General features: G+C 35.0%; 1 protein-coding gene across 1 annotated transcript; it reads left to right on the top strand.

Moving 5' to 3' along the window:
- Nucleotides 1-1,348: 1,348 nt before the first annotated feature.
- LOC121732703 (serine/threonine-protein phosphatase 1 regulatory subunit 10) lies at nt 1,349-22,559 on the top strand. Its single transcript, XM_042122660.1, has 5 exons — nt 1,349-1,809; nt 5,104-5,201; nt 5,463-5,737; nt 6,052-7,188; nt 20,954-22,559. Exons 1-5 carry the CDS (start codon nt 1,807-1,809, stop codon nt 22,366-22,368), a joined length of 2,928 nt encoding a protein of 975 aa, XP_041978594.1. The 5' UTR covers nt 1,349-1,806; the 3' UTR covers nt 22,369-22,559.
- The last annotated feature ends 2,774 nt before the right edge of the window (nt 22,560-25,333 follow it).

Raw genomic sequence — 25,333 nt, 5'->3', positions numbered from 1 at the left:
CATACATTTATTAACAAATAAAACATTACACATACTTACTACAACACATACACTAGGAACGATGACAGATTTTTGAGTGACAAGCCCGGTGTTGCCAGATGGTTTCGACCTTTTATCTGTAGTGGGAATTGCTAAAATCTGTATAAAATCTGTATGTCATATTATATCAATTTTCTGTATAAAATCTGTATTAAAGTCAACAAAAAAATACCTATTAATCATTATCCACGCTTTTTTATGAAAAAAGGGATATGTACTGACGTGACAAGGTGATAATCGTATAATAAATAAAAATATACTCGTACAAAAATTGGTAATTTTTATTTATAAAAATTTAAAATCCAATAGAAAAAAAATTAAACACAGTAAGGGCCTGTTTCACCACTTCCTGATTAACGTACCGGCGGATAGGCTATCCACAACTTTTTTGACAGATTCTCCATACTTACATGTCGAGAAAGTTAAGTATCCGGCACTTATCTGGAAGTGGTGAAACAGGCCCTTAACATAATTGATGACCTCTGTGACTCAGTGATGAGCGCGTTGGTAGCTCAAGCCGGGGGTCGCGGGTTCGAATCCCGCCGACGGAACAAAAAGTTTTCGAAGTTCCTGGGTCATGGATGTGTATTATAAATATGTGTATCATATAATAAAAATCTTAAATGTATTTATAGTATAAAAGTATTAAATATATTTCCGTTGTCTGGCACCCGTAACACAAGTCCTTCAGGTACTTACCACGGGGCCAGACTGACGTGGTGTGAAGCGTTAAATACATTTTAACAGCACTGACCGCAATTTGAAGAAAACTATAAACAATTATGACCAAAATTCACCGAAATACGGAGGTTCAAACTCGCTCGTCTACAACGACTTGTTTTGTTGTCAACTTTGAAATTAAATTTTGGCAGTTTTAGCGATGTAGCCACACATAAAAATTTGCCAGACTAAGGAGAATGATATCAACAAATTTATAAAGTTGCGGGTTTTTTTACTGGGGATAACGAGTTTGCCATAAAAAACATTAAAACTTATTCTAAGTTTTTTTCCTATTGCCCCCTTCAATTCTATTCACTCCGGTTTACCGGTACCTACTCTTTTTGCAAAGATTTTTGCACTTAGTGAAGAGGCTTCTTGATTGAAACACATAGTAATAGTGGAGAGAGAAGAAATATGTTTGATTTTTTGTTATATTCGCCCTCTTAAATATACTAGTCTTTTTCTCCAAGTCATGGATTTTGATATTTTGCATTTTTGGGGAATTTGATAAATTAGCATTGGCAACTCTCTTATGGTCTATGGTTATTTGGGTCAAACGGAAATGAGTCGGATGGAGTCGGAATCGGGATTCAGCTTCGGTGCGACGTGGGCGTTTTCGTTGATCGGTACCTACACAAAGGAACCGATGAAAACTTATTAAAATACTGAACTTTAGAAATAAGTTTGTAGATTTATAGAGAAAAAAACTGTATTATTTATGTCTATAACCTTTATAATCAATATAGTGATAGAACATTTACGTATACGTTTAGTGAGGCTCATAAGCGCCTGTTTGACTGCAGACGACAGACCATTTGCCAATAAACCATTTCTGTAAAGAACTTTGACTTTCCGTTAGTGATATTTAGTAGTGTGTTTAATCGATAGTCTGTTATGGATTTTCCTCAATGTGTTTCACCAATTTGCCGGAGAATGGTAAAACAAAGATGAGCCGCCATTTTGTCTATTACTGAGGCACGAGGCGTGGCACATTTTTATTGCGCAACAGACTTCGGATTATAGGAATTACTTCATAAATTTATAAACATGGTAAGTGATTTTACTCTGTTAATATCTACAAGGCGTAAATTTTACACGCGAATGTGATAAAACTATTGTGATGCCTAAACCGTATTTATTAATAATTCATCCCAAAGTCCAAACTCTTTCGTAAATTACTCCTCAACATTATTTACATGAGATAATGTTTCAAACATAATATATAATAACATATAATAATAATAGTAAGTCATAAGTTTTGGCAAAAATGTAAATGTTCGATTGTCTTTCGATTGATCGATGACGTCAGCCGTGTGTAGTTGGACATTGAACTCACCGCTCACGAGTCACGAGTCTAAATTAGAACAGTGGTTTTTAACCTTTTAGTCATGAGGGACCATTTTATGTCATGTCTGTCTTGCCGGGGACCACCCATTTGGTTTACCTAAATTAAGAGTTATTTGATAAATAAAACAAGCACTTGATAATAATAATTAGCACTAATTTATTTTTTATTTGGCAAAAATCTAAATGTTGTTTCGACTCATTACGTCACGTCACTTATTATTATTTGGATGGCTTCCCGGACCACTTGGAATGCCTCCAGGGACCACCAGTGGTCCGCGGACCACCGGTAAAGAACCACTGATTTAGAAAGTGAAACTTCGTCCTGTGTGTTGCTGCATGATTATTGCAATAATTTGAAAGCTTACCTATTTGACGATGCGCTTACACGAGCAATAATTGCTCGGCGACACAAATGGATCGATCTGGAACAATTGGTGGAGCAATATGGAGCAATTTCAATAAATTGCGGCAATTATTTCTGCGATATTGCTTCTAATTGCTCCAGATATTTCATATCGCTCAATGTCGCAGATACAAATTGACGTATATCCGATGGGCTTGGTCATTCCACCGGGGCTAAAATGGTCACTTTGAAGTATCATGATATGAATCATAATATGATTCATTTTTCTAAAATCGCAAAATGCAACTCTGCTTGTAATTCATTTCTGTATTTTTGTACTGATTTGACATTTGTCAGTTTGACAGTTTTGACAATTCATTTGCTGAATTGATTGAGAGGAATTGCTAAATGGTGACAATTTTAGCCCCGCTGGCAATTGTATTGCGCAATATTGCTTCTTTTTTTTTTTTCCTTGTATTCAATCTACAATCAGTCGCCAGACTATGATTAGACGTTTTGAATGATTGAATGGCGTTTAAGAGGATTTGAAGCCAGAGCTTCATACTCTAATCAGTGAAATAAGTGGTTTCTTTTCAATCTTTTAACCACGTTGCGGGAGTCGAGGGATTCCTGAGCAAGGTTTACATATTGGTTTACATATTGCTTCTTGTTGCCGCAAATTGCTTGATGTAGTCGTGACGTCATAGTTGACGAGAATTGACTGCAATTTAGCAATTTTAGTTGCCCGTATAAGCGTACCATCTTAAGCGTACCTTTAAGCACATTTGAAGTGGCTAAACTTTAGTTTAAATGTCCTTTAACTTTTAATTTATGTATATTGCCTCTTAAGGCTCTGTTTCTACCAGAGCTGAGCGGAGCTGTGTTGCAAGGAATGTCTTTTTGAAAACCAATAGAATTGCTTCATTGCCATGACATCGCTCAGCGCGGCGACGCTATTGGTTTTCTAAAACACATTCCTCGCAACACAGCTCCACTCAGCTCTGATGAGGGGTGATAGACATGCGAGTTACTTACTTGCACGTCTATCCAAGTGAGCAGCTTCAGACATCTGTAAGTTTTCTAATCCGCGGCTGCCTCGCGCGGCAAGGCCGAGCAACCGCAAAGCTTAGCCAGCATTGACGCTCAGTTTAACTTGAAACGCACAACTAACAAGCAACAAATAAGTGAGGCAAAACACTATCGTCTTGAGTGAGCGCGGCTAACGTACCGAGGCGCCTTTGAGCATCGACAAAAACTGACGACGCTCGGCTCGTGACGCGGCACGCTCGGGCGACGCAGCGCGTGCGTTTGCCTCGGGCGAGGCACGTCTTGATCAACCGAGGATTTGGACGATTGACTCAAATGAAATTGAGATTTATATAATCATTGTATATTTATCTGATATTTGGCTAACGGAAAACACAATTCACTTATTTTGACTCAATAGGTATATTTTTATCGAAATTATGAATCTTTTCAACAAAAATCTGTTACACTTATTGAGTTACTATCATTAAATAACTTGCACTAATACAATCACACACTTGATAAAATAATAGCTAAAGGAAATATTAGTATTCTATTTAATTTTGAAGTAATCATCAAAAACATTTTTAGGACTTACGACCTTTACTTGCGTGCTATAAAGCGGGAACCGTTGTTACGCGATATTGTTTTCTATTAGCTGCAGTGTAAAGCACATTGCCCGGGAGCATGATTTATGGAATCATTGTATCACAATTGAAGGATAGCATTGTGTGTCGGCAGGGCTAGCGCTTTGACAGTAGGCTCTTAATGTTAATCGAGATCTGTTGGCTGGATTTGACATAACACAACCAAATTACGTAGGTCCACAATCTGCCTATGAATCAACTTCTCTGATAGGACAATGGTCTTATATTAAAGTTTTTACATTATCATGGCCCTTGCACACAGTGAATTTTTATAGCGATACAGTAGTGATACTGTCGCGATAATATGCACCAAACCCGCCCTTTTTATTTCTCAGGTAAAAGTTATTTGACAATTGAATAATAACATGTAGTATATTAAAATATAAAACCGATCGACTGAACTGATTTTGATGAAACTTGCAGTATTCCCTAAGTTCAACAATGTTTCGTACAACAAAAAAAAATCACTTGAATCGGACTTGTGGTTCCAGAGATCCAAACACAAACATAAAAACATACATACATAATAATTAATACATATACACTTTTGAAAGTATACACTTTTGAAATTCAGCACATTTGTTCAGAAGCTGATGTAGACTAACATATTGTCGTTGCGCCTGCCAAATCCTGTATGTGTTTTAGTCAAATTTTCAGGGGTAAACAATAAACCATTTTATTCAATGATGGTTGGACGTATCAATAAATTAAAAATGCAGTATGGTGGCAAATCTTATTATGTATGAACTAAGACGCAACAACGATATACGAAAACTATGCAGTTCTGGAAATATTACATATACAAGTCCTTTTTTTGAAGAAGTAAAGGTGAGACCGCACTAGCCGCCGCAGTGTCATGTAGTGCAGTCTCACCATTTTAAACTTGCCAAAATAACAACTATTATGTCCTTCTAATTGAAAGTCATAATAGGGCTGCACAACTTAATAAATTAAAGTAAATTAATATTTTTTTTGTTTTAGCCGCGTATGGATCCAAAGAAGCTTCTTAACTGCCTAAGTGTAGTTTTGTTACCCAATGGAGGTATCAAGAGCACAGATGAAGTGGAAAGGCTGGCACTGTAAATATACATTTTATATTTTTTTTGTAATACTAAATAATTTTATAAATATTTATTTTAGTAATATTGTTAATATATACCTTAAAAGCACTTATCAAACTAGTGTAATCATCAGATAATTTGATTCTCAGTTGAGACTAAATTGCCCAGTCTCTTTTTATGGACCTACAAGTTAATACTTTCATATAATAATTTTTTCATTTTATGGTATCCCAGTTCTTATTCTAGATCACCATAACAAGTGACCATTTTTTTTTTCAGATTGATGACTCAGTATTCAAAAAAACTTGTCTCAAAATGTATATACATACAAATTTTGAAGTGTACAGAAACAAATCTCTTAGATGTATTCATGGGTTCCGGTGGCTGGAGATTGCTTCATATGTGGCTGACTGAAGGCATTGTAGCAAAAAATTGGCCGCTCGTGAAGGAGTTGCTGGAGCTTTTGTTATTGTGCCCAGTTGATATTGACAGACTGAAGTCCAACAACTGTCCCAAACTTGTAAAGGAATTGTCAAAAGATGAAAATGACTTTGGTAAGTTACTTTTTAAATAGCTGTTTGTTAAATACATTAATTGATACTTTAGTGACATTTTTGTTAACCATTTATATATCATTAATCATTTTGTATACTTTGAGAATGGTTTGCCCTATATTTTTAATAACATTCTATTGAAAACTATTTGATTTAACACATACTAAATTATTATGGCGAGGGACCTTCCATTTCCTTATCACAATAATTATTATATTTATCTGTTTTTCTACTTAACATAAAATTACTATATAAACATATTTTTTTGTCTGGAAAAGCTTGTATGTATTTTAATGTTTTATTTTCTTTTGTAGTGATTAAAGCGCTAGCTTCAAAACTAGTAGAACAGTGGCTAAAAACTGTAAAAGGAGAACAGTCTCATCCTGTATCAATAAGTGACATACCAAAAATTGTGTCTGAAACATGTAGTGAAATTAAATCTCATAATATGCCAGAAGCTTCCAATGACGCAACAGATAACGATGAAACAAAAATATCGGAAATGCAATCTGATAAAGATTTAGATTGTTCTGAAAGTAATATTGAAGATACAAGCCATAATAATAGCACAGAAAATATAAATGATATCTCTGATGAAAAGGGTGAATCAAATAAAGAAGTTGAAACCTTACCTGTGTTAAAAATATCCCTAAAGAATGGGAAACAAGTGCTAACACAAGTTGATGACAATACTAAATCAGCAAGTTCAGAGCTCAAAGCTGAGGTAAATGAAAGTATTAAAAGTAAAAATAAAGATAAAACGAGTGAAAGAAGGAGCAGTGACAGTTCAAAATCCAGTTCTTCAAAGCATTCAAGTAAATCAAAATCATCCAGTGATAAACATCAAAAAGAAAGTAGACACAGCAGTAGCAGTAGGGACAAAGATAAAGATAAGAAAAGAGATAAGGATAGACATTCCTCATCATCAAGCAGCTCAAAGTCAAAATCAAGTAGTGGTAGTTCTAGCAGCAGCAAAAAAACATCTTCAAGTAGTAAGTCTAAAGATGAAAAGAAATCTGACACATCTTTAGATAAAGAAAAGAGTAAAGAGAAAGAAAAGAAAGTATCAGATAAAGAGAAGTCAAGCTTGGAGGTAGTTGGCAAGCCACTGAGTCCATCTATTAAAAAACTTGGAAAAATTCCTAAGCTTAGTGAAGTAAAACGGGAGAAACCATCTATTTCCATAGAGGTTAGAAAACCTGAAGATCCAAAACCCAAGACTGTAAAAACTTTCCATTCCAAATTCAGGAAACATGGTTTAGAAGAAGAAATTCAACCACCACCATCAAGAGCTTCTTTATTAACTAAGAAGCAGTTGCCGCCGTTGCCGCCAACAGTATCTATACCAAAAAGACCATCACCAATTCATAACGAAACCCCTCCAGAAAAGAAACCAAAAACAATTGAGGACAAGCCAGGGGCTATAAAATTAATTCCCCCTAAACCGAAACGTAAGTATAATTTTAAATTTAACTATATAAACCCTTTATTAACATATTTTATTTTTTCAGGTCAAGCTATTGTCATCTTTACGACAAATCTTCTATATTCTTTCAATTCACCCTGTGGTAAGTCTAAAATGCATAACTTGATGGGTTTCAAAAATGGTAACTCCCTTAAACATGTAATATTTTTTTTAAATAAAGACTGGAACTCATTTGACTCTTTCGTTGAATACTGACCTGTATCTGTTCAAAGACAACAAGGTGAAAGAAGGGTACACCAGCAGTTCAGTGAGCCAACCCGAAGACTCATGGAAGTGCTATTGTGGACATCCGATGCAACTGCACGGCTTGGAGATGGACGTAATAAAATTGAGATAAAAAAATTTTCAATCATCTGCAATGCTTATATTCTATGTGGTCAAAGAATCAAAAGCTTATGGCTTATTCTGATCTATCTAATTCTAAATATAGGTAAACAGTAGTACAATGTGTCGAAATGACGAATATGTAGTTATTTAGACCAACAACCCTCTCCTATAACTCCATGTTGGTAAAGTTTTCCTTAAAGTAAATATTTATTTGGGTGATTAAACTTAAGATAACACACGATTTAGAGGAGGAAGTTATGATTCTAAATACAGAGCAAGGCTCTATAAAAATAAATACTAGGTACCTACTAATAATAAAGGCGAAACGCTTATCGTTTCATAATCGACGGATATTAACGTACAACAAAAATTGCTCTAGCGCCAAGTTTCTAACAGATTAGTTTATATTTAAGAAGTACACTACTCAATAAATACTCCCTTATTCATAAAAATAGTTGCACAGAAAATAATAATTATACAAGGTCTTCCTGACGGGCACATTGTGATTGTCATATTATGACAAAGACAGCGGACCTTGGACAGTTAAATGCTTCGTGAATATTTTTTATTAGTAAAAGGAATAGAAGACAAAGCACTTATTATTATTATGTGCATGATGCGTGCTCGTGTGCACTCAATCGCGTAGGTATATTAATATTGATTTTATAGAATTAGAATAGGTACATAATTTTACAGAATATATAGGTCTATGATCTACGTTATATTTTATAAGGGAAAAGAACAGGTTTTAGAGTTTTAGATTTAAAACCTTGTCGGTCGTGTTACGTGTAAGACATGAGAATTACTGACGTCAAGTAAATTCAATTGTCTTAATTGACCCGGGTATAAAGTCTAATAAAATGTTAACGGCCGCATTACGAGAAATTCAATGATAACTTAGCGTGTGAAGGTTTTGAAATTAGGTAACCGCCCTACTCGGAGACATTTTAATTATGATTAACCTTCAATTTAATGAAGAGTTTGACAGATAATGTATGAGGCTAAGCGGGCCCCTAGACGAGCAATTTTATTGCGCAATATCACGTGTTGGCTGTTGCGTAATAGTATTGACCGTCTAGGGTTGATATTGAACATCGCGCGCCTTCAATCTCATTGTCAACTAAACTATTCAATAAATTAATTGAAGTGTGATATTGCACAATGCAATCGATCTCTAGGGACCGGCTCAATTAAAAAAAATACTAATTATTATGCCACTGAGTGCGGCAGTGAACTTATTTTCGACAGTTTTTTTTTTTCTGTCTAAGGGGGATATTAGATTATCATATATATTGGATCCGAGATCATTGAGTCAATGATATTGGAATATGTAATATAGACATGATTCATTTCTTCCTTGATCATAGATTTTTGACATTTGCTGAGAGATTGGATCCAATACGGTCATAGAAATAGGTGTTGCCAGTTATTTAATATAAAAAAGAGTTTAATTTCTTGTTCGTTAATATGTTTCAAATAATGTAATGTAATTATTTTTCTAATTATATACTTGGATAATCTTGCTGAAATAACAAAAAACAAGCCATATTAAAAATGACAATGTCTTTTGACAAATCGAATTCTCTGAGATCTAGTAACCCTGACGTCAATACCTGTCAGCGTTAGCGCTCTCCATTGGCTATTGAAACCACATATTACGTAAAATAGGATCAATGAAATATGATAATGTAATATGCAGATATGATCAAATGATCATATATTATATTGGATCCTATATATGATCATAGAAATGATTACATATAAATGATAATGTAATACCCCCCTAAGCCTTTATATTTTAATAGCTAAATTTCATATATACAATCATTGAATATCTCTGAGTGGGAGCAGCAGTTAGGCTTTATTTTTGTTCAAACAAAATGATTATATCCTTGAATCAAGATAAAATGAAGGTGTCCTCGAAACTAAGTAAAAGCAGGCAAATAACTGCTATAACTTTCCAATTTACATATTATACACGATATTCAAAGATTTCCTATTTATTTTATTTATCCTGGCGGCCTGTCCGGCGTTATCCGGACGCCTGGCAACTCTACTTAAAGTTAATAAGGCGAAACGGCAGTTAATATTAACCGTTTAAATATGAATCTGAGGCATTAAACAATATTATTATAAACCTCAGACTTACTTGAATATTAATTCTATAGTAGCGCGTTACCACTTGAAAGCTTACTTTGTAGTCTCAGGACTACAAAGTAAGCTTTCAAGTGGTAACGCGCTACTTAAGAATTAATAGATATATATGCTATTCTTTTCGCAATAAATATACAAATAAAAGTAATATAAATTACAGTAGGAAGAGATAAAATTTTACTCCATGCCGATGTTCGATCTAAAGGTGGATGAACAATGAAACTCGAATAAATATTCTTTGTCTTTGTTTATATAATAATTGCACTATTGATACATATGGCAGTGGTACTCGACCTTTTTTATACGGGCAAACACATTTTGACCTTAGTGACGCAGGCCGCAACCAAATAAGGGTTAAAAAATGATGAAATTAGTGATTAGTGGATTTTTTTTATGACTGCACTATTTTGTCGGTGGACGTGGACGAATTTCAAAATGCTTCACGCGGGCTACTGATAAAGTTCCCGCGGCCCGCAGGTTGAGTATAGCCGATATAGGGCTACGTGATAGGTATTTAGTTTGGTAACATTATAGCCGGTCATACTGTGCTTTGTTCACATTTCTAGATCAAAATGTATTGAAACGGTATATGAAATGAAAAAAATAAGACAGTAGCAACAACTCTCTCGTTAAGGTGACGCCTTGATAATTTGGCTGCAGCGATATCGATTTTTCTCAACAATGACTAAAGCTAAGAAATTAAAGTTCATTGTCAGTATTCATCATGTCTTTATCTTTGAATTACCCATAGCATAACACGATTGGTCAACTTTTATATCACAGAATAATTAATCATAAAGACCTCTATAAAAACAGGGATTCTAATTTTGCCAACAGTGGAGAGTGATTTAAGCTTCCAAAATTCTTACATAGATTAGTTTAAGCATAGGTACACTATATTATTATTTATTTGCCCATATCTTATATGAAATATATTTATGGTTTTTAAATTACGCGATAGAAACCATTTTGTCGCTTACCATTCCCTTTCCATTTCTTCTTCCTATTTCTAGTTTTCAAGCGATCTAAAACATAATATCCAAAACGATTTTTTACTTTAACGCGGCGTCACCTTAAAATGATATTATACGCTTTACTTGGGAAGGTTTCTATTTTCGCTTTAGTTAACAGTGGTATTCAACCTTTTTAGGGTTCCGTACCCAAAGGGTGAAAACTTCTAGCCTAAGGGCGATATCGTAGGTATTTTGCATATCTAACTTATAGCCCAGTAGGGTTATTTCAGCCTTGTATGGGAAGCTGAAATTAATTATAGTTAAATTTTTTTTTGCACCAGTGTTTAGAGGAGGTCACAAATAGCTTAAATTCAAAAACTCGACCAAATGCGACGTGTGCGTTAGCCGCCATATTGGTTTGAAGGTCCTATCTTTTTTTAGCTATAAGTATCTCCTTTATTTTATTTTTTACGAAAATGATAAGAACTAAATTTTTTGTAAATTTAATTTTTTATATTTTGAATTATTATAATTTTCATTGTAAAATCAATATTTACGGAGATAAATACAAAAAAAAGAAAGTATAATTTCACTTGTAACAATGTCAAATATTATCGAATTTAGCGAAAGTAATTATTATAGAAACAAAGTTGTAGGTGACAGATCATTAAATTTCCTACAAATTTGATCCATATGACTTTTTAGAAATCAATATTTAACCCTTCAGTAAGTGCCAAAATCTTTGCAAAAATGTAGGGTACGTGGTTTGCAAAAAAAAAATGGCACCCGGCCTACCCTCTTTGTACAAATAATGTAATAACCTTACATCTAATCCATATTTTATGTTTGAGTGAAAAATATTATAATATATGTTAAATTTTCTATCTATCAAGCCATCATAATATAGTATTTAGTCAGATGTGATATTTGTCTCATCACTGTAAACTTTGAAATCTATGTTTCTAACTATTTCGCAACAAATATATGAATACATTATTATAATCTCAATAACACAGAGCTATACAAACTGTTTATGTAAACAATTCTTTGAAATAACTTAACTTGTTATCAATAAACAGATAAGAGATAAGAGTAATAAAAACCGGTTTTGGTATTATACACAAGCAAACTTCGTCCTTAGTGCAATACAAATAAAGTTCAAAATGGCTGCGGCCGGCAAAAAGCCGTTATAAATAGGTAATTTTTATCTTGATTATTTTACTAAAACGATACCATTATATACTATTACTAGGATCTAAATCGTTTTGTACACGATAATATACGCTTTTAACGTCAATTATTTACAAAAATATTAAACAAATCGCGTTCAAATCACATAAATAACAACCAAATTTTCTCGTGTAAACTAGAAGTTATTACGATGTAAATATTTCTTTCAAATGATTATCTAAAACTATTTATAAATTATAATTAATAAATTAAACTATTTTACTACTTACATTCGTTAAATCCATCAATAATATCAAACAAACAACACAACATGGCAGAACACACACGAAAAATTCACGATTTTCAAATGACTGACAAATATTCGTCGACCACAGATTGTATAATATTTTGCATGCAGAATGTGGCAAATTTATCGTAGATCATAACTAACCAAACTTCTTCATACAAAAGTAGTCTCTAAGTCAACGAAATACGTAATTCAATCGAACGAAAGAGCGCGGCCACATCCGGCCGCTTGGGTGTAGACGGAATGGCTGTAGTATAATCTGTGGCGGCCGGATCCGGCCGCTTGGGGATTAAAAGGTTAAGCTCCTACACCTCTATGGTAAATGTACCGGGACCCAAGCGACTGGATAAAACTGAATATTTCGGATCATGAATTAGACCCTATAACAATTACGGCACAACCTATACCTGAATCATTATTAAGAAATTGGCCAAGTGCGAGTCGGACTCGCTCATGAAGGATTCCGTACCATTATAAGGCAAAGATAGACAAAAATTTGTGCTTTTTGTACGGGAGCCCCCTAAATATTTATTTTACTTTAATTTTACTATCAATTATTAAAGTACAAATACAATTAAATATTTTATGCTTATTTTAATTGTCTTGGTGCTGCTATTTTTGATAAAGAGCAAAAAATGCCACTACAAGCCTGTTTGTTATATGGGAGCCCCATCAAATATTAAATATAATATGTTTTTAATACTTGTTGTTATAGAGGGAAACAAAATACATAATATCTGAAAATTTCAGGCTTATCACCGTTCTTGAAGCCTGGAGACAGACAGCGAAGTCTTAATTTTAATTGTGGTTAATTTAATGAGCTACAAGCTACAATTTTATTTCTGTATTTGACAATAATCGCGATACAGTCGAACAGGTCGAAATTATACTTTGACTTGTTTTTTGCAGTTATTTCCGTAAATATTGATTTTACAATATAATTATAAGGACTAAAGTTGTAAGGAATGAAATTTGCAACAAATTTGATCCTTATCATTTTCTTTAAAAAATAAAACAAAGGAAATATAGCTAAAAAAGATTGGACCTTCAAACCAATTTGGCGGCTAACGCACTCGTCGGATTTGGTCGAGTTTTTGAATTTAAGCTATTTATGACCTCCTCTATACACCGGTGCAAAAAAATTCTGACTATACTTAATAATTAATTTAAAAAAAAATCTAACTCTACTGGGGTATTATAAATAGCTGGAGATTATTATCATTATAAGCGTATAAACACACTATGCCGAATTTCTGGCGGAAGTTCGGGCTTGATTCCGCCTGCAATGTATTTTAAATTACAGATGACACACCATGCCGAAATTCCGTCGCGTTATATTATACGAGTTAATTTTTTTCTTAACAATACAGTGCGAGCATTTTTCACATAGATCCAGACTAAAAAGGCCAAAGTCCGCTGGTGCCACCTGAAATTATTTTAAACTAAGTGATTTGCACTAGGACTAGGTTTTTACTTTTTGATCTAAATTATTCTCTACTTAATGTAGTGAATAATTTTGTATTTACTTGCATTTATTAGGTAAATATTCATAAAACTCATAATGGTAGCTGATGTTAGGTGCGTTCGCGTACAAAGTTTGTGTACCCCTTTTGAAATTTGTTTTTTTTTATGAAATAAGGGGGCAAACGATCAAACGGGTCACCTGATGGAAAGCAACTACCGTCGCCCATGGACACTCGCAACATCAGAACAGCTGCAGGTGCGTTGCCGGCCTTTTTTAAGAGGGAATACGCTCTCTTGAAGGTTTGCAGGTCGTACCTCGTATAGGTCCGGAAATACTGCTGGTGACAGTTCGTTCCAGAGTTTTACAGTGTGGAAGACTGCCAATAGAATCGAAACGTGGTACCCACTTAAACGAATCTGTCGGCGACCCAACTTTGTGCAATAAAAGCAATTATTGTTGATCAAATCTGAACCTTATTAGTCTTATTACATAACATAATATACGTAATCTAAACTCTGTTAGATAACTTGGGTGCTAGAGATCTTTTTAATTAAAAAAGTCGCTTAATAGCCTGTTGGTTGGTAGCTTTAATAACTAAAGATTAAAACCCGTTGAGGGGACAAAGGTATAATAATAGAGTCTGGATTCTTGTCCTGGCACAATGCATGTACCTACCTACATACATAAAAGCTACCTTTAATGTTAATTCTTAGTCCATTTTGCCGAAGCCTTAATGGATATTACACTAAATTCCTGGGACTCCTCTTGGGCTTTGAAATACTTTTTTAGGAATTCCTAAAATGGGTTATAGGTTGTTAGTTCTAAATTTCTTCGACATTTAAATTTTTGCTTTGTGTTGTATTCAACAACAAAGTACAACACATAACAAATCCGTTTTTGAAAGAGGATAGACAAACGCGCTAAATATGGTCAACGCAAAAGAATCCAACCGGCTAATAGTTTGAAGATGCAGGCAGCTACGGGAATAAATTAGCCATAGGTGCTAGGTACTATGTGAAGCGCTTTTCCTCTAAGCTCTACTTATGTAGAGCTTAGAGGAAAAGCTTATGTATTTATTAATACTTATGTATTCCTCGATTAATCAAAAAATAAAGTGAATAATCTAACATGAATGACCATGCAAATGCTTATTGCATACAAACATCAATCTAATTAAAAACGTTTAGAAAGATTTTCAACCAGAATAAAATGACGTTTTTTCAGTTTGTAGATAATTATATAGATAGTGATAGAATAGTGTATGCTCGCCACACATATAGGTAGATTAACATATAAAACTAAGGTAAATAATGTAAAGATAATACCTACTAAAGATGAAAAGCTGCGAATTTTCAAAAATGTGATGCATTATGAAAGCAGTAAAGGTGGTACGCTTTATGTAGGCCGTAAAGCGCAATGTGCCAATAGACGTACCTAGTTTAATATCTGCCCTGCGACGTAATAATATTATGTACTTACTGTTTATCATGTGCATTAGTGCCGTAGGTATACCTCTGTATTAAATTATTTGCCGAGAATACAGAATGAAACTCACATGGTTTGCAATTTGCATAGGCCTAAGTGCAGCTTTACTCAACCTGCGGCCCGCCGGGATTCGTTAGTGGTCCGCGTGAAGTAAACCTATTTTGAAATTCACGCCGTCCGCAAAATGGTGTACCTAGTCGTGAACATTGTTAGAATTTTTCCACTTTAAAAATCTCAAAATTTGAAGAAGGTTATTTTTTAACCCGCGACACCAGGACCAAAACGTGTTCGGTGTTTGTGGCCTGTAAAAAAAAAGGTTGAATACCACTGCCTTAGAGTATTTGCAGCCAGTAACTTTATTTTTAACGAGGCAATTTTATTATACGTTTAATTTTATATAATATAAAAATACTATAAATACAATTCCATTAAGTTTAGTAGATTTTGCGGAAGAAAAATCCATCTAGATCAGCTAGCTATACTCAACCTGCAGTCCGCGGGCCGCATGCTTTATCAGTGGCCCTCGTGAAGATTACGTCTAGCGGCAAAATAGTGCAGTCATTGTGTTTTTTTTTTTAAATTGCTAATGTTGTTGACCTAAACGTGTTTGTGGCTGAGTACCACTGATCTAGGTCTTATTTCTGAAAACCGTGGTTTTTTCTTTTATGACGCGTAATAAGAATTTTCGACAGGTGCTCGTTACAAGGCATGGGGTTTGAAATCGGGTCAGACTTTTTTAAATTCTTTTGGTATAATTTTTACTTTTATTAGTAAAGTGTCGGTCAGGATGAATGGAAGGACTTGGGGGAGGCCTTTGCCCAGCAGTGGGACTGCATAGGCTCATAAAAAAAAGTGTCGATCTCCAAAAAAAGTGTAAGCATCATGGGCAAGCCCTTCAAAGTTCAAACGGAACCCTTTGGCAGGTTCGCAGATAGGTGTTACACGCATCAATATTATCACGATTCCGTGATAATATTGATGCGTGTAATACCTTCCTTTAAGATATTTTTGGCACATTAGGGTGCTTTCAGACTTGCGCGTTTTTTCTGTGACACAGTAGAAACGCGCACGTTTGAACGCGCCGTTACGCCATAAATATCCTTATGGCGCATTAACCACTAATGCTAACTCATACGGTATAAAGCATACGGGGAGTCCCTGTAACCGAGATAACAACTAATGGCGCATTTTCATTGGTCGTGGCATGCATTTCAGAAATCTCCCGCGCGTTCCATGCGGTCCATATCGACCAGTGAAAGTGCGCCATTATTCACACCATTTACATCACACGGTCGTCGGTCACGTCTTCATAACGCCAAACGTTAAACAAATGTACGAAACAGCTTTTCAATAAGTAACATCGAGGAAATTGATTCCTAGGCAGTTGACAGACCAACGTCATTTGGTCGAATTATGTCAATTCAATGTTAATTATTGTGATCTGTCGGCTGGGTTTGACTTAACGCGACTAAACTACGTAGGTCCCCCATCTGCCTAGGAATCAACTTCTCTGATAGTACCTACATTTTACTTTATATGAGTAGGAGTTTGGTGTAATGCGTTATGCGATAAAGTGTTTATTTATTATAAATATAAGTGTACATTTGTCTGCAATTGGCTACATTATTTTATCCGTGCCTATTATTATTTTTACATTCATTTAATTTTTCCAAAAAAAAATATACTAGAAGCGAACTGGTGAGCAGTCGGTATCAACTATTATTTGCAACCTCATTAGTCATCGTATTCAACTGATGAACATGCATGCCTAAAATTAGTAAAAGATTCTTATGAAACAATAATTGTAATATTATTTGCAATAACTAGTATGTGCGTATGTTTGTTATATCTAATGAAGATCCCGTGTCGAGGACACCCGGGCTCTCGCGGCACACGGCGTCGCCACTTCGCTCGCGAGTTTCTACAGTATATGTCCGGCCTCGCTGCGTTCATAGCTTTATCTCAAAAATATAATATTTCTACGATACTTTATCATCAATTTTCTTGCAGATATCCTATAAGCATCACCGAGGTACGCGCAATTCTAGTATCCCGCGCCATCTGACACTTGTACGATAAATTACTGTCCCCGTGATAAATTTCATCATAATTGGTCCAGTGGTTTTGAAGCCAATTATTACTGTTTGACTCACATGCTTATAATATTAATATGTATAATAAGATATTATTTTAATATAAGTAATAGGTGGCAAATGGGGCTGATGAAAAACTATAATAATTAATAATTATCGTCGCCCATGGATATTCGTCTTGCATAAAAGCCGCAAGTGCGTTTCGGGCAGTCGTACTTGCCTCGCCTGCAGCTGCCGTATAAATTCATAGGGCATATTATAAACGCGCACATATTATAAAATATTAATGTCAACACAAGAGAATTAAAATATTTAAAGAGATCTTGATGATAAGTAATATAAAAGAATGACCTGACCTAATCGTATTATTTTTATTCAGTGGTTACCACTCTTATAAGAAGTTAACTATTACTTATAAATATTCAATATAAAAGAAAATTTAATAGATATACAAGAAAAGTATGTAGTACTAGATCAGGGGTTCCCAAACTTATTTTGTCTACTGCCCAATTTAAGAGCAAATGATTTTTTAGCGCCCACTTTGTTTCAATTTAAAATGCATCCCGATGAAATACATCACCCCCAAGCCTCTACACAACACCCCCATTTTTTTCTGGGTCCCACACCGCCTTCCTTTAGACCTTCTGGGCCTACAGGGGGGCGTTATCGCCCACTTTGGGAAAGACTGTACTAGATGATGCCATGAAGTATGCTATGTCCTTTCCCGGGATTCAAGGTGCCAAATTTCAGAAAAATCGGTTCAGCGGTTTGTACGTGAAGAGGTAACAGACAGGCCCACTTTTGTATTTATAATATTAGTATGCATGTAAACAGTAATAATTCATTAGAGATATTTAACGAGCGCTTTAGAGTTTAGTATTTAGGCATAGTAGTGAGTTATTTTCATGTCTTTGATTTTATAATAAAATGTGATTTTTCTCAGTAACTAATAGAAGGACCTTACGACTAACGAGCGGTGTACTCATCGCTGTATCAGCGTCATAAATTACTAGATGTTGCTCGCAACTGCGTTGATCCATAATGCGTTTATCGCCCAGAAAGTGAAACCTTATATTCCGAGATAAAATCTTATGTTCAGTCCCGGGACTCTTAAAGTATTTTCATGCCAAATATCATCAAAATCGGCTTAGCTACGGGTGAAGAGACCGGTAGTAGTCGAGTGCAGTAAGACGCGCATAAAATTATTTATCAGTACCTATGAATATAGCATGGATTATGCCATCTAGGGTCAAGGTCAGCTATCCCCAACCCGCGGGCGGCGTGCGGCCCGCCGGAACTTATCTGTGGCCCGCGAGATGTTTAACCATTTTGAAATTCACGCCCACTGGCAAAATAATGTAGTCGTGAAATTTTGGTCACTTCTAACGGTCATTCCCAATATTTGATCTATCTCTGGTTTTGCCCTACTCGAGATAGGAATAGCTCACAATTGACATAAAATATATGTCTCTAATGTCTAATGTGAGTTATTCCTATCTCTAGTAGGGAAAAACCAGAGATAGATCAAATATTGGGAACGGCCGTTAATCGTTAATTTTGGAGATCGTTATTTTTCACCCAAATTTTTTTTTGTTGCGGCCCGCGACAACAAGACCAAAACATGTTTGTTGCCCGTATGAAAAAAAGGTTGGGGACCACTGGTCTAGGCCGTAGATTCCCGTAGGCTTGTATAAGAGGAAATCATCTTATTTTGGTAGATCGCAGACGGCGCGACCATGTATGTGCGCCGCAGACTCGATCACACAAAAAGTGTGTCGTCTGCGATCTCCCTTTGGTTTATCGACAGGTCACAGGGTGGAACTTTAATATTATGGGGCTTTGCTTAGGCTCACCACTGTACATAGGCGGGAACAAAAGTGATCCCCGTAAAACGCTAAGTTCAACACTTTAAATAAATTCTTTGTTATATAATATTATGTAGTTCGTAAGTTATAATCATCTTTAATTTTGCTTTCACTACCAAAAATGCATATATAATATGCATTATAGCTTTCTTTCAAAAAGGTAGGGTACGCTACTACGGCTTATTCAAGCAAGCATTCATCCAGCCTATCGTCCGGCAAAGCAGGTTTTCTATGTATTACATAACTTTGATATGTTTATACTTAGATACTTATCTCAATTTCAAAACATGAGTTTAATATCTGTTCGTAGGTACCTATCTATTGACAGCTAAAAATATTGATGCACGATCAACGACAAATCCGTTATACCATAATAGAACCTTCCTGCCTTAGTAATAAGGTTGATAAGACTGTCGTATTTGTTTGAAACTATGTCCTAACTTACTGTAAAAACCAATTTGCTAATATCTCTCGGCAATAGTAATTTTATATGGAAATGATCAACGTGCGAATGAAACAATGCAAATGACAATAATTTTTGCGTCGCAGGTCAAACCTACTACTACTGTACAATACCATTATATAAAGCCGTAGCTCTACAGTCTACCTGATACTGGTATTTTAATATCAATATCATTTAAAACTGTTAAATATTTATAAACAACTTTAACACGACGTTGGGACTTTCAATTGCCTGAAGCTTAGTATTTTACTGTAAATCATCGCGTTACATCAAGGAATAAAATTGGCCAAGTGCGAGTTGGACTCGCGCACGAAGGGTTCCGTACCGTTATAGAGCAAAAATAATATCTTTTTGTATGAAAGCCGCCCTTAAATATTTATTTTGTTTTAATTTTTTTATTAATTACTTAAAGTTCACATTAATATAATTGAGGATATTGCGAAAATTTAAAATGCCTACCTGTTGTTAATATTGAACAATTAACATAAAAGGGCAATAAAATCACGTGGAATGGAAGCCACTCACAATAAATATTAATTTAATTTTGTTAAAAACAATACACAGTAGGTATTTATTGTTAAAGCGGCAACAGACATACACAATCTGTGAAAATTTCAGAAGTTTTTTTCTCTCTTTTTTACCCTTTGGGTATGGAACCCTGAAAATTGTGTTCTATTGAGACTAATGACACCCTCAACTCCGTTGCGCTGTAATTAGTTAATCCGGAAGTCGGAACCGTAAATCTTTCCGCAACGAAACTATCCTGTATTATGCTTCACGTCTATTACTATTATTATACTTACTATTAAATACTTCTCATTTTACCGGTTCAAGACATGTACCTATAGGTACTTAACTTCCCGTCTATTACTATTATTATACTTACTATTAAATACTTCTCATTTTACCGGTTCAAGACATGTACTTATAGGTACTTAACTGTTATTAAGCCCAAAAGATTTCCCATTTTTTCTCCCTCGCTCATTGTTTAACACGATGGCCTGTGGATGTAGAATATAGCATATTGTAGATGTACCTTCATCATTACGTATAAAATATTATAAAGAAGTCAGAACTACAAACGACTACACCTATAACCTTATAATAGAGCTTTAATCTAATTTGAAATGACGCGCCCCACCACTTCACTAATTGATAGTAAATGAAAAATGTTGTCAACTGTACAGTAACTGCGATTCATACGAGGGAGGGGCGCGTCATTTTTAAGTTAGGCCAGTCACAAGCCCTACCAAGGTGTAGTGGTTTGTAGTTCTTTATCAACTAAATCTGTAAAGGATAAATTATAGCCGACTTATAAAGACTGACAATATATAAAAAGAATTGAAACCCATCAAATGCATTCAAGACTTACACAATATTATGTAGTTGTATCGGTTTTAAGTTCATTATTTTTTTATTATTATCTAATGAATTGTTCTTGTTTCCAGCTATGGTGCTACAAGAAAGCGATCTGTTTATGGACGCCTTGAATGCATCAACCACAAACAAGAAAGAACCCAAAAAGAGAAAACGAAGAATGAGTGGATCAAAAGATGGTACTTCTAATGAAAGTTCTCCACCAAACACTCCAACGAATGAGGGCAAATCTGTTCCCCCAAGATTTTACCAGGATACCCTTGACGAAGAAGATTTAAAGAAAAAGACAACTGAGAAAGATGGAGAACTTCCACAAAGGGAAGAAAATAATGTAAATGATAAAGAAGAAGAGATGGAAGTTGAACCCCATACGAAGACAATTAACGGACTAAAGGGTGTTCTCTGCTATCATAGACGAAAAGGACCAAAGAAAAGTATTAAGTGGAAACCGGATTCAGAATTAGAAGAAATACAATACTTCGAATTGGATGAAACCGAAAGAGTAAATGTTACAAAAACGTTCACTGATATGAAACATTTAGAAATGATTCATGAGCGGGAAGCTTTCCAAAAGGCCAGAAATCTTACCAATGATGATGTAATGGAAGAGAAAACTATTTGGAGAAACTTAATTCTTGTCGACTGTGCAGATCAAGTAGTAGTTGAATATGGGAAGAATAGTAAAGAGAAAGACATCCAGGCAATCCGTCAGAAGGGGACGCTACAGCCGTTATATTTCCACAAGTCTATGATTCCAGATTCACCATTCGAGCCAGACGTAGAGACTCATACATATTCCGAGCCAACTCCGATACCTCTAGATGATGTGACTGGGAATGTCAGTGATTTTAGAAATATGCCATGGCCTGAACCCAAGGGACACCCACCAGCTAATGCGAATCTCAACGTTCCAGCAATGTTCCCAACCAATATACCACAATTTCCAAATAATTTCCCACCAAATCAATTTCCTGTCGGACCCGGATTTCAAGGTCAACCGTTATTACCCGGTGACTGGCAGAATAATGTACCTCCGGTAATGCCTAACGGTATACCGGGATCAATGATACCACCGGTCATGCCACCTAATGGTATGGCACCAGGAAACATGCCTAGAATGATGGTTCCCAATGAAACTATGATGATGGGTCCAAAAATGTTTGGTGGGCCAAACCCAATGTTTCCTGGTCCACCTGATGGTTTTAACATGCCTCAAAATATGTTCCCTGGCGATTTTAACATGCCAGGACCTCAAGGTCCCCCTGGGCCTGATTCTTTTTCTGGCCCAAATAATTTCCGCGGTGCAATGCGAGGACGTGCTAATGGACACTGGAGAGGAAACAGTGGTTTTGATGGACCACCAAGAGGCAGAGGCGGAAATAGAAGTGGACGAAAAGCTGTCTGTATACATTTTCAAAGAAAAGGATCTTGTCGACAAGGAGACAGTTGTTCGTTTCTACATCCGGGTGTAAATTGTCCATATTAAAGACTTTTCTCCGTTAATTTTATATGAGGTTTATTGCCCGTTTTACAAGACTGTTTGTAAATATTAAGTTTAATGTTGTTATTTGGTTGTAAATATGTTACCAGGTATATTATGTAAATATTAATTTTGTAAATATTAGATAAGTAAACGCGTAACATACGAGAAAAAATGAATTAAACTATTTTATTGATAACTGCTGTAGTCTTATTTATTTTTTAGATCTGGCGCAACCATGGAATTAATATGTGCTACGTACAGTAGTACATATTAATTCCATGGGCGCAACTGCCACTAGATATGCAAATGGTCTTGAGGTGGCTCGTAACCTGTTGCTATTTAGGTTGCTAATTTTTTTGTTAATTTGATAGATATTATAAATATTATAAATGCTTCATGAATCAGGTCCAATGGCTTCAATATTGGATATTTTTTTTAAATTAAATAAAAAGGATTGCTAATAAATAATAGCAGTAGATCACGTAGATGCTCGAGCTTCTGAAGGTACCGTAATTTGGGGTGAATAGTTACTTAGGTCTTTGAACTATGGTAGGTAATGGAGAATGTTACCTAATTTTGATTATTAGCAGTCCACATTCTCTGTCAAAAATAAAGAATATTAGTGAAAGAATTACTTGGATACGTTAATAAGTTTCCGATTTATAAGCAAAACAATTTGTAACTGTCCGACACGGGCGCCCGGTAACGGTGTGACGTCATATCACAATTCCGCCGCGCGGGCCCCATACAATAAACGTGATTTTTTGCTTTATCTCAATAACGGCAACAGCTAGGCACTTGAAATTTTCACCAAGGACGTATATAATATGTGTACTTTAATAATTAATAATAATGAAATAAAAAAATAAGGAGGGCTCCCATACAAAAATCACAATTTTTGGACTATTTTGCTCTATAACGGTATGTATATTCATGAGCGAGTCCGATTAGTAAAAAAATACGAATAAATAATCGGCCAAGTGCGAGTCGGACTCGCGCACGAAGAGTTCCCTACCGCCACAGTGATTTTGTATGGGAGCCCCCCTTAAATTTTTATTTTATTTTAATATTGTTATTAAAATATATTAAAGTACACATAATATAATTAAGGTCTTGGTGAAAATTCCAAGTGCCTACCTGTTGCCGTTATTGATAAAGAGCAAAAAAAGCTAAAAAATCGCGTTCTATTTATTGATTGAAGAATGTTACCTAATTTTGATTATTAGCATTCCATATTCTCCTTCAGAAATTAAAAATACTAGTGAAAGAATTACTTCGATATAAGTACGTCAATTAGTTTTAACTGGTTACCGTGTGACTTCACACTACTATATTACACTAATATACGTTTACGGTACTATAATATTTAATAACTAGGTACTATATTGTATGCAGTATGACACTATTATATGTATGATATTGAATGTACTGTCAGTTCTTGGTGGAAATTCATCTTCAATTAAATAATTATACACTTTCCTTGCACTTAGTCCACTTTATTTTAATATATTTATTACAAAATTGTTAAATACACGACCGGTTTCGAAAAAATCATCATCAGGTGTACTGCAGGTAATTTTAAATTAAAAAAAAAATTGTAAACAAAAGATGGGTTGTCATCATCACAAAATTTTTCTACCATTCAGTACAATTTTATACCATAAACAATATTTTCTACCAAAAATCACAAATTAAATTTTAAATGTATTGGAATCTATAAAATTGATAAACTTTGTAATTATTGTTTTTATTTTATCAATTTTATAGCTTCCAATGCATTAAAAATTTAATTTGTGATTTTTGGTAGAAAATATTGTTTATGGTATAAAATTGTACTGAATGGTAGAAAAATTTTGTGATGCTGACAACCCATCAATTATTGTCACTAGGGAATGAAGAACCGGTGTTCTTCTTGCATCCCGGGATTTTCGGGAATACTTGTTGAAGGAACCGGGAGAACCGGGACTTCTGGGTATTTTTTTTACTTAGGTACTGCTGGTATTTTTATTTTAATAGGTCTTTAGTATTTAAGTGTATGTACGTAGGTAATGAAAACTACATTGTATTAATTAAAGATATATTTTTTTTAAACATTTGAATTACGCATTATAGGACGGGGGCGGGAGAGGAGGGGGGAGGGGGGGGGCGAAGGGGGACCCCCCTACCCCCTCTCTAAAGTTAGGAAATCAGTAGTTACCACTAATTTTTTTTTTAGTTTTTGAGATTATGTTCAATAAAACAACCAAATTAGTGGACTTACGACAAAATTAGTATTTTTTGTCTGTGGACAAACTCAGTTCTATGTCTTATATTGTAAATATACAGCTCCGACGCTGAGGGCATCTGCAGGAATGCAATGCCCTATCGCCCTTGCGTAACAAATTATAGGCACTTGTTTGCACCCTGGTAAACTAACTAAATGTTTAATTGCACCCCCGATATTTTTTATAAATATAATATTTTTTTTTTTTTTTTTTTTTATATGGACGCTTCACACCACGTCAGTCTGGCCCCGTGCTAAGTACCTAAAGGACTTGTGTTACAGGTACCAGACAACGGAAATATATTTAATACTTTTATACTATACATATATTTAAGATTTTTATTATATCATACACATATTTAATACACATCCAGACCCGGGAACATTGAAAACTTTTTTTTTGTTCCGTCGGCGGGATTCGAACCCGCGACCCCCGGCTTGAGCTACCAACGCGCTCACCACTGAGCCACAGAGGTCGTCAATATTATAACCACTGGCTTCAATTATTAGTCGACGGAGCCCCGCTATGCGGGGCTCCTATTTCTGGGTGGTTCACAAAAAATAACCACGATGGCTAAGGCGCCTTAGCCATCTAACCCAACCCAACCAAGTCGTATTGGGCCAGCACGGAGTGATACATTGCTATAATTAATTACCTAATGTAAATGCTATAAAGAATTGTATACTGTTCTTATATTTATGACA

This window comes from Aricia agestis, chromosome 1 (assembly GCF_905147365.1).
Source record: "Aricia agestis chromosome 1, ilAriAges1.1, whole genome shotgun sequence".
Classification (NCBI taxonomy): Eukaryota; Metazoa; Arthropoda; class Insecta; order Lepidoptera; family Lycaenidae; genus Aricia; species Aricia agestis.
This window is presented reverse-complemented; position numbering and strand designations above follow the sequence as displayed.

Coding starts and splice junctions, on each gene's coding strand:
- LOC121732703 (XM_042122660.1), top strand. Junction 5,202..5,462: donor GAAGTGGAAAGGCTGGCACT/GTAAATATACAT, acceptor TTTTTTTTTCAG/ATTGATGACTCAGTATTCAA. Junction 5,738..6,051: donor AAAAGATGAAAATGACTTTG/GTAAGTTACTTT, acceptor TTTCTTTTGTAG/TGATTAAAGCGCTAGCTTCA.